This window comes from Buceros rhinoceros, unplaced genomic scaffold (assembly GCF_000710305.1).
Source record: "Buceros rhinoceros silvestris isolate BGI_N320 unplaced genomic scaffold, ASM71030v1 scaffold5871, whole genome shotgun sequence".
NCBI lineage: Eukaryota > Metazoa > Chordata > Aves > Bucerotiformes > Bucerotidae > Buceros > Buceros rhinoceros.
Genome location: NW_010392446.1, coordinates 95,617 through 106,030, shown reverse-complemented (window position 1 = coordinate 106,030; position 10,414 = coordinate 95,617). Strand labels below are relative to the sequence as shown.

General features: G+C 43.7%; 1 protein-coding gene across 1 annotated transcript in view; it reads right to left on the bottom strand.

Annotated features, from left to right (window-relative positions):
* Window positions 1-10,414, bottom strand: part of LOC104500768 (collagen alpha-1(XXII) chain-like) — a gene marked incomplete at its 5' end in the record, with an annotated part of 88,427 nt that overhangs the window by 14,123 nt on the left and 63,890 nt on the right. The window contains 5 exons of the mRNA XM_010144477.1: window positions 3,467-3,502; window positions 4,303-4,356; window positions 9,029-9,036; window positions 9,570-9,614; window positions 10,201-10,314. Of these exons, the coding sequence (XP_010142779.1) occupies window positions 3,467-3,502; window positions 4,303-4,356; window positions 9,029-9,036; window positions 9,570-9,614; window positions 10,201-10,314 (257 nt within the window). The remainder of the gene's footprint in view (window positions 1-3,466; window positions 3,503-4,302; window positions 4,357-9,028; window positions 9,037-9,569; window positions 9,615-10,200; window positions 10,315-10,414) is intronic.

Sequence of the window (10,414 nt, the reverse complement as noted above, 5' to 3'; positions counted from 1 at the left end):
GTTCTCCAGCTTCGTTTTATAGGAACAAAGACTAGCTGCTTTGCCCAAGGTCGGCAAGTCTGTTGGAGCCAAGTTTTAAGCCTGGGTCTGCCTCAGCCTAGCCCGGAGCCTTAACTACCTGCCTGCTTGTCTTCTCTATGCCTGGTCTTGCAGTCACTGCATCTCTAACAAGCCGAGCCACTTCAGAGGGTTCTTCTTTCTCATTAGAAATCCTATAATAATCCTTCTGCATTTTTATCAGTGAGCCGTTACCATAAAAATAAAATTGTTGGGAGAATATAGACTTAATCTACTAAAGTTGTTTCTCGATTTCACTGCTGCATGTGTGATTAATAGCATGAATGGAAAAAGACAAAGCACAAAGGGAAAGCTCAGATGCTCTTGGAAACTAAGACTTTCACGTAAACCATGAAACCTTCATCCACCACCTCTGCAGAAGGTGGGTGCTCCTGGTTAGAGTTTTCTCCTCCAACAGATTGTTTTCCTGTGGAAAATCACAGTAGAGATCTCTTGACCCAATTGCTTCATGGCACCTCTTCTGTGTTTCCTTCTCCAAAAGCTACAGACAGCGTTGGCCCAAGCCCTGAGTGGACTATGGAAATGTCTGACTAGATGTTTACAGATGCCTCTCTTCAATTAACTCATATGCACTTTTTTAAACACACAAAAGTTGAAACCTCCAGAGCAGACTGTGAAGAGGAGCTGCAGTACATATTGTGGGAAAAGCAACTTCATTTTATTCATTTTAAACGTGCCATCAGCTAGTTTGGTTTGCTTCACATTAGCCTTTACAACAGAAGAAACGGTGAAGAATAATTCCCGACTGATACCTCCATACCACTCAAAGTCTAACAGATTTTCATCACACCCTCTCCGAAGTCATCACTTTTCCGAGCACCTTCCCACCTGCAGAGCCTTCTCACTGCTGTTGGACTTCAGGATGCTAAAAGGATGGCTCAGCACCATTGCACCTGCTACCAGGCTGAGACATTTAATTCTGGCAGAACATGCTGGACTGTTGCTTGAATCATCACAGTGGATTTCCTGGTTTTCAGTCACACAACACCTCACGTCGACATGAATTATGTTTTTAGCCATAGCTGCTCTTATATTCTGGTTTACCACTAATGACGTCTTTGGCATATTATGTGTTCTAATATAAGCATCTTCGAGGCTTTAACTTAGTGATATAACTGAGGGGATGGCCTGGAGAAGCAAGGCCAGTGCCTCTGCTGTCCTCCTAGGGAAGCACAGGGTTTGCCCTCTGACAAATGCCTCAGACCTCACACAATTGCCCTACGCAGAACACTTGGCAACAGCATGACCTGGCAGGTGTTAGGCACTAGCACAGCTGGAGAGCAACACCGTAACAAGGGGGTGAATTTAATCTCCCCATCTCAATCTTTTCAAAGGTGAGATAACTTTATTCTAGTAACACTTAGGATGTGACCCTTGTCCTTAGAAAGGAGCCCATAGCCTGTGCCCAGCAACGGTTGCATGGACTGCAGCTGTTTGAATTCCAGCATCTCTGATCCAGTTTCCTCGAACTGGCCCATACCCATAAAAATCAGGGAAACACAAAGCTGTCACAGCCAGAGCGAAAAACAGGAATTCGTGCTCAGGCAGCCGTTGCAGCACAGTGGGCAAACAGAATGGAGCCACGTGAATCCTCTCCTTCCAGGTGTCCTCTTATCTGGAAAGGGTTTCATTTCATAGGCTTTCCTCCTTTTTTCAGGAATCTAAATGGCAACTAGAATTGCAGGTGTTTGCATCCTGTCTCCCTGTCATTCTGGCTACTTCCCTCTCACAGGCTCATCTGATGCCATGACACAGACATGGGGCACAAACCCACTGGGTACCAGATACACTACCCAATGAATGAGGGCACGCTGCCTCAGGACCAGTTTATTTATGAAACTGTCCATAAACTCGGGGATCTCTGTGCCTGCACATTTGTTTGGGCCAGTCAATGCTGTTTGGCTGTGCCAGTCAAAGATGCTCTGCCAGGTACTGTGGGGGCTTTGTATTTTTTCCCCTCCAATCCAGACTTGCAGACCTATTTCTCTAAGCATGACAGTAGTACAGATGGAGTGAGTTTTTCCAGCACTTTACTGCAGAGATCAAAACATAACAAGAACTTGCTTCAGCTGCAGCACCACACATATTGTAAATGTTATGTTTCCCACCGGACCGCTGACTCTCACCACCTGCCAAGCACGAGCTGGTTTCCAAAGGCCGGATCCTGAGTCTCGAAGGTGAATAGTGGCTGTCAGTGGCAGGACTGCAGGAAGAGGTACGTGGAAATGAGTACTTCAGAGCCTCCATGCCTCTAGCCTGGCTTAATAATATTTCCTGCCATAAGCAACCCTCATTTAGACTGTAATTTCACATGATGCATTACAATTATACACAATCGATGTATCGTAATCTAATGTATCATAGAAAGAACAAATGAGAAGATGCAGTGGCCGTAACTGCCATGTTCTCACTAGTGCAGTATTCTTCCTTGCAGACCACAATCCAATGTTATTTTAAATTCCCTGAGCAATCAGGTAGCCACAGACCCCTTGGAAAACAGCTCCACAGGTTCTTAATCTCATTTTCAATACGAACTATGACTTCTCCCTTAATACATCCATTTATCTCACAGACCCTCTTGTCAATGTTTTTCCATTGTTCCCCACAACCCAAATTTTTTTCATTTTAGTGATAAGGAAAACACTCACAGCCAGGTGTGATATGGAGCTAAGAGAGAAAGCTCTACTTCTGCTCTGCAGTCTAGGTCTGCAGCCTCATCGTGTTGTGGGGAATGGGAAGTTTGTGGACAGAATTGCCTGGAAACCAAGATCTTCTTAAATGCAAGTAAGTCCAGTCACGCTACTTGCTACCCATCGCTGATCACCATTGAATGCATTTTCGAAGACAGATAACCTAGCAATTTTCAGAGGTTTCTCTGTATCCTCAGTTTTAACCTGCAAGTCTTAATACTCTGCCCTGCAGTAAGAAAATACTCTAGCTCTTGTCTTTCAGGTTATTAATGAGAATACTTAACAGAAAGAACCGGTGTGGCAGTCTCCATATGACCCGAATGTAATCCTGTTGAAAATACAATGAACTCAGAATTATACTTCCCCTTTGATTTTTATCTTCCCAGCCAGCTGCTTTAGTGTGTTATCCTCCATGAACGCACTGCTGCTTACACAAAGCAAAGATTATTATTTCAATTTGAGAGCATTTTACATGGCCAATGCACAAAGGAGACTGGAAGAACATGAATGGGGAAAAGCAATGAACACTCAAAAGCTGTTCTGCAGGAGGAGGCATAACACAATATAAAACTTCCTCACAAAGATCCAACTGTATCACATCTCTTGCATCCTGTGCGCTCCAAAAGCAACCTCTGAGCTATGGAGGGCAACTGCAAGCGGCTCTCATTTAGGTAGTCCAATGAAGGATTAGATCTTACCTTTTCTCCTTTTTCTCCTCTGCCATAGGCTCTGCCCTAGAAATGAAAGAAGAGGGGGAAAGGTACATTTGACAGCAAGGATGTCAAACAACGCTATAAATACGTATTTCATTTTCTTCCTTGCACATATCTCAGGTATATCTATCATCCATATGTATCACATCTAAAGAGAGAGACAGACACGCAAGTCACAGGACAGCTACTACAGGGAAAGTTATTTTCTTTGCACATAACTCCTTGAAAATAACTCAGTGACAAATTAAAACAGAAAACCTATCCCCAATTCTCCTACTGCAGCCAGGAAAATATCTTATTTTCTATTCAGGGCAGAGTCTCATGTTACATTCCCAAAATAAAAGATGCCAACACACCTTATTAGAATGAATTTTACTGAGGGTTAAAGACTTGCTTGCCTAAAAACTTGGTCTGGCATTTGCACTAATTGCAGCTGAGGAAGGCTGTGTCTTGGTCAGCTGAATGTAAAAGAGTTGAGAAAGATTTGCATGTTCCTTGCGTTCAGTTGCCTCATACTGTCCCCAATAGATGTGCAGCTGTGCTATAATTAAGTACAACCAGGTTACATATTTTAATTAGAAGGCCAGTACTAGGTCAGTTATCAGCTGTATTCAGAGATGAACCCATCCATTTCCCACCTCCTCCAACAAATGACAATGGGTGCCAGAAAAATCAGCTTTCTCCTGGGATTAGGGCCCAGCAAAGGGAAGATATTCGACAGGGCACACTGACATTGTGAGCAAGTTCTCACCATGAAGGAGAAAACAACCGCTTGCACTTCCATCTCCTCACGTAAAATCATTCTGGTGTTTCTTACTTACCGACTCTCCTTTTTCTCCTCTGAGTCCAGGAAACCCTGGGATGCCACTTTCTCCCTTGAAAAAAAGTGGATGTTAATACCACATAGTTAAATCATTCCTGTCTTGACAGGCATAGAAATAGCAGGGGAGATTTCTGCTTACCTCTTGCTGTCAGACTGATTTGTGAAGAGGACCACATTAGTGTCTGTATCTTGTGGTCTGCTTCCTGACGCTTTGTTTTTTGGGGAAACAATGCAACAAGGGTTTGATTGAGATTGTGGGCATGTCTGGTCCCACCAGTCTCTACCATAAAGAGTCCAGCTCTTGCCCTAAGGACTGGGTGTACCTCACTGCATTTATACTGACTTGAAATTTATATTCTGTTTTTTCACATGAAAATACTGCTAGAAGCCATCGGAGTGCACAGGCAAGGCAGAGAACTTTCTTTTGAGAGGTACTTCAAAACTTCTTGTTTTTTATTAAGCCAGGAAGAACATGGAAAAGTGGTTTGCCTAAGACCTAGGGTGTGCATGCTGAAAATACGGAAAAAATAAACCTGTAAATACTGCCAAGATTTTAGAGCTGTTTTTGAAAAAGTTCAAACCCCATTGTCTTCATTCACACTAAATTTTCCTGATCAGCTACCTCCTCCCTTCCCTTGCAGAAGTGTGCAACACACACAGAGTAGCTCTCCTGCTTGCTCCAGTGGAAGAGAAGGAAGGGACCACAGAAAAAAGACAGCTCAAAACATAAACTGATGGGTAGAGCAATGACAACTGGAGAAGAAAACACATAGGGAGGAAAAAAGAAATCTTCAATAAAAAACCAAGCAAAACTGTTTCTTCACTTCTGTGAAAAAAACCAGGGGTGAAAAGGATAAAGAATCAAAGAAGAAACAACATTTCATAAATATTCATCAGATAGAGAACTAAAGTGGTGCCAAAACCAGCAAGTGCAGAAAAAATATCTGCAAAGCATTCACACACTGCTCTGCAGGCACGATGCTGGAAGAAGGGCCAGCCGAGTAGACACCCATTACTCAGACCAGTTTAAGGGCATACTGGTATTATTGCCACCAGTCCCTTCAATTTCTCTAGCTGCTGAGCTCTGCCCACACCTCTTCCCAGGCCCTGCCTGATTCTCACCCAGAAGGTACGTACCAGAAACACACTGTGCTGAGCTCCCCATCCATCGCCAACAAACACAATGTCCTCACCTATTTGTACCTCCCATCAGCTTTTGCTTTTCCAGAGTCTAGGCACTTCGGACTTCAATGTAGACACAGCATCAAGCCAAAGGAGTCTCAGGCCTGGAGCAGGACCCTCCAGTACCACAACAGCAATAATGCCAATGACACCTGCACTCCCCATTGCCCCACGCAGAACACAGTAGGATGTAATTTTGTAGCTCTACGCGATTTGTCCTGATCTACTACCAACAAAATGAGATTAGAGACACCAAAACATCTGTCTGGATCGTGCCCTCTTTTCCCCAGATGAAGATAAGCTCTTGAAAGCACAGAAAATAAGTGTCTTTCATTAACCTTTATCATTTTTTGCCGAAAGAAAGAAACCTCACAGAACAAGTGGCGTATACGCAAAACCAACGTCCCAGTCAATTCAAGCAGGCCGTGGCAACCAATTCTTTTAAGTCACTTAAAGTACACCAAAGCCCCTTTCTAATTTGGAGGAAAAATACATGCTGCTAGAGCACACCTAATACACTGGACTTCACACCCGTCCCGAAGGCAGGTGAGCAATGTCATTTCTACGATGCGGACAAAAGTAGAAATCCCAGGGAAGCAATTTTTCTCTGAATATAGATCTGAAGTAGCTCTGAGGAAAGCAGAAGCCTGTTGACCATCAGCCCAGTGCACCAACCAGCCAGCCTGGCTGCCTGCAAACAGCAGAGTGTGCAGAGCGAGTAGGGGAGGAAAATAAATGGGGCTGGGGTGTCGTTAGCATCTAAAATTTATCAATAGGAGCCAGCTGCAGGCATGCTAGCCAGTTCTTCCAAAGCTGTTCCCTGCCTCCCTCTTCCCCAGTACGATCCTTCACTGAATCTCCTTCCAAAACAAGCGCGCTGTGTCTCCCTGCATCACCTTCAGTCTGGCACATGGGTGACTGAGGCAGAGCTGTTACTCCCTGAGGGATTTTTTCACTTTTTCTAGCGACTGCAAATGCTTCTGTTTTGCCCTAACTTTGGACACTTCAATTAGAGAGGAAGAGAAACTCATTATCTTCCTACACTGGTTATACACTTCCAATATTTCCACTGGTCACATGGTACCGTAAGAAAAGCCAGTCCAAACCTCCTCCCCCAAAAGAAGGAATATGCTGTGGGATCTCAAGATAGCAGAGCCTGAACTCCAGTCTCTCCATCTTCAATTCAGATGGAGAAAAACCACACTCACTTTACTTAACAGACCCTCAAACTGACCTTTTCTGAAGAAACCAGAAAGAAACACATAGCCATTATTCCTTCTTTAGATAGAAAGTGAAAAAGCCACCAGTTACTACTGGTCTGGGGAAAAAAAAAAACCCGAAAACTGTCTTAAACTTCGAGAAGGAGCCTCGCAGTCCTCCTGGCTTTGTCAACCTCTCCAGAGCTCCCTGGTTTGGGGCAAAGGGGAGAGTTTGGGGTTTTTTTTAACACTGCCCTCTGTCCCTAGTACTAACTCTGGTGGGGCTCGTTTCTCAGGTGACTCCCACCACCTTTGTCCTGTTTTTCTGAAGCACCTGAGCCAGCTGCTTTCCTGGGTTTTTATGTGGCTATAGTGTCTCACAGGGCATTTCTTACTACTAGCTTGTAAAATATTTTGGATAATGTTCGAGTACCTGAAGCCTACCTAAATATCTCTTGGGGCCCAGTTATTTAGGGGGAGATTTCAGCTTTGCAATTCACCCAAAGAAGAAATGCTCAGTAGTGATGATTTCTAGAAACAAATGGATGGATTTTGACTCAGAGTCCTGATGCCACTCTTCTTCCGCCTTCTCCTCATAATTTCTTTCCTCATTTGTTTGTTATTTCTACCTTGCTATATAGTCAATTAATGTTTGGTCTTTTCTTAAGCTTCACTTCCTTGTTAGCCTGTTCTAATCAAACTTAAGAGCATAGTAGAGATCCTATTTTTTTTTTTTAATTATTTTTTTATTTACTGAAGTTCCAGCTCTTGGATTCAAGTAACTAATGGCAATCTTTCATATACAGCACCTTAAAAAAACCTTTTTGGTTCTCCTCATTACAAAACAACAAAGCTTTAAAACAAAACCCTTTCACCTTAGAAATGGGGAGCCAAGTTGAAGGATCTAAAACATAATATGAACACTTACAACCCCGTAATGCAGAAGCCACTCTTTTGTGGGACCTTAGTCTTTCCTTAATAAAGTTCTAGGGTAGTACTGGGCAGTGGCATTCCCTTTCTTCTTCCCGTGGCCAGCATTTCAGCCTGGGTAGCTCAGTAATGTTGCACAGAGAGAAAGAGAGTGATAGTTCCTGCACGCAGAGCAGCGACTGTGACGAGCTGCTCCTGCTGTCAAGGGTGGTGTGTGGTGTTCAATCTCAGCGTCTTTGCAAGGCAGGAGCAAATCTATTACTCGCCTTATTTAATGAATAGGGAAGTTAAGTAATTTTTCTCAAATCATCACTTTTGTACCAAATTGTTGTCAGAGCCTGGATTTAAATGGCATCATCCCCAGCTCCCCGAGGCTGTGGCACAGTCCTGCCTCAGCTGTATACAAGCCTCAGACCACTACAGCCAGGGAAACGTCACACACATCTGCAGAGCTCTTCAGCAACCCACCTGCAGGAGTGGGACAGCAGTTTTGGGATCTGGTACAGAAAACCCACTGTTGCTGTGCTTGGGTAGACACTATTTTGTATTCAACTAGTACCTCCTGCACGCCAGCAGCGTGCTGCGTAACAAAGTACAGACACCCTCACCAGCGCATAGACCTTGTCAAAGAGGTGAAAGTCAATGGGATGTTGCTGCAGGATGCTTTTATTATTATTATCATCACCATCCTTCTGCAACCTCCTCACAACAGTCATGTTTCTGTCATTCTTCAAACCAGCCCATCATTATTTAAGCTGTCACAGATTAAAATGGAAAGTTCCTGTTTATATATGTGTGGAAGCACGAGAAAACATTTTTTGCAGTTTCAGCCAGGCACATCTGAGCATTAATGCACCCATGTTCTTTCATTTCAGCAGAAAACATACCCCAAAATACATTCCAACATTCAAAACTTGCCCCTGCAGACAGCAGACCAAGCTTTGCCAACAAAGCCACCACATACTGCTGAGGATGTCTAACCTCCCGAAACCCGGAGATTTCTCCTCTCCCTTCCCACAGTGTTTCAGGAGAACTGAGTAACTTTCGGTGGGGTGCAACTCATTTATTCACCAAACAGGTGTCTGAATTTGCAGAAGTGATTCAGATGGAAATAGTTTTGAATACAATTTGTTCCCAAGCAACTTTTGAATCACACAGATGGTGAAACTGGGAAACACCACCACCACCCTCAACTTTCACCTCTTCAGCAATGCTGTGATTCTTTGTTTTCTTCCAGTACAAGTGATCCCCTAAGTCAATTGTCTCACAGTTCTATTTGCAACCAAGCACAGGAGGAAAATGTGCATATGCTGAATGCACACACATGCATATCAAAGAAGCTTGCAGAATATGCAGGGTAATATAAAGGCTGCACTGTGAATCTTGAAGCAGACATCACAACCACTCTCCTACCCTGTCATCTAGGAAGAAAAGTACAGAGGAACGTGGCCTATATTTAACACCATGACTCAGACAATCTTGCTAAGGGTAACAGATTGTGGCTAATTCTTTACCCTAGACTCAGGAAATTTTGTAGTGTGTGCCTGGGAGGCTGCCACCTAAGCTATGGATATCTAGAACTGCTGAGCAAGGCACAGCACAGAAGCAGCCTGTAGTTTTCCAGGAGACTTATCATGAAAGCTCTGTGCGACCAAGTGAATAATGCTAACTTGCAAAAAAACCCACTTTAGAATCTACAAGAAAAGCTTTTGGAACACAGTTGCTGTAAGAATGACATAAAGCAGCAACAGAGAAGCTCTAACTCAAGCCTAGAGTAAAGATACAAGATGACCAGAGTCTCCTGCAGTGCCAAGCTCCTCCAGAACTAGCTGAACTCAGTCACATGCCAAACTGACTCCTATTTCTCAATATCTTCAACTCCTCAACTTACTCTGAAGCTGGTTTTTGTTGTTGTTGTTTTTATTAAACAAATGAACTAGCACATTTTACTGACCTTTTGACCTTTAGGACCTGCAGGGCCAATTGGACCTCTCTCCCCCTAAGACAAAAAAACCATAATTAGTCAGAATGATCTTCTCATTATATAACAAAGCAAGGGGCCCGTCCCTACAACTGAGGACAACAAAAAGGTGTCCAGGTCTTTGTGAAGAACATACTAGAGACAACATGCCTTCAAAAGCAATGACAACGAAGCTGGCTTCTCAGAGGTCCCAGTCACAGCCAGTATAAGCAAGCACACTGCTTTTACAAGCGATGAGATTTTTTTTTTTCAATGTGGTTATATTTACCTCCAGAATCTCTTCCTTTTTAGTTAAAGAAGGATGCATGTAACTGGGCTGGATAAGAATAACCGCTTTGTTTTCAAGATTGTTACCGGGACTACCAACATGCTCAAAATCACTGAATTAGGCAAAGAGAAAGCACCTGAGAAGGCTGTCACGACCTCTGCAGACATCCCCTCTGTGAACAACACATGCCTGGATTTTTCTATGAAGTACTTTCCAGGTCTTAAAGTGCTTCACAAACAAATACAGCCCTTCTTATAGCTCATTCGCACGGTATCATACCCCTGTTTCCAGACCTATCCAGGATGCCTCAAATGAAACACCCATCTCAACACTCACCTTTTGTCCAGCAGGACAGGAGCAGTTGAAAGTCTTGAGGTGGCCAACTTGCTCGCTGCCAACAGTGGGCCTCACTTCCACAGGAGGTGCTTCTGTCAGGACCGTGACCTGGCACTACACCCAAACACCCAAGGTCATGACAAAGCCTTCCATGCTAGAAAGTTCCCTCTTCCACCCTCTTTAAAGAAGCCAGTAGATACGGGGATAAGGGAGG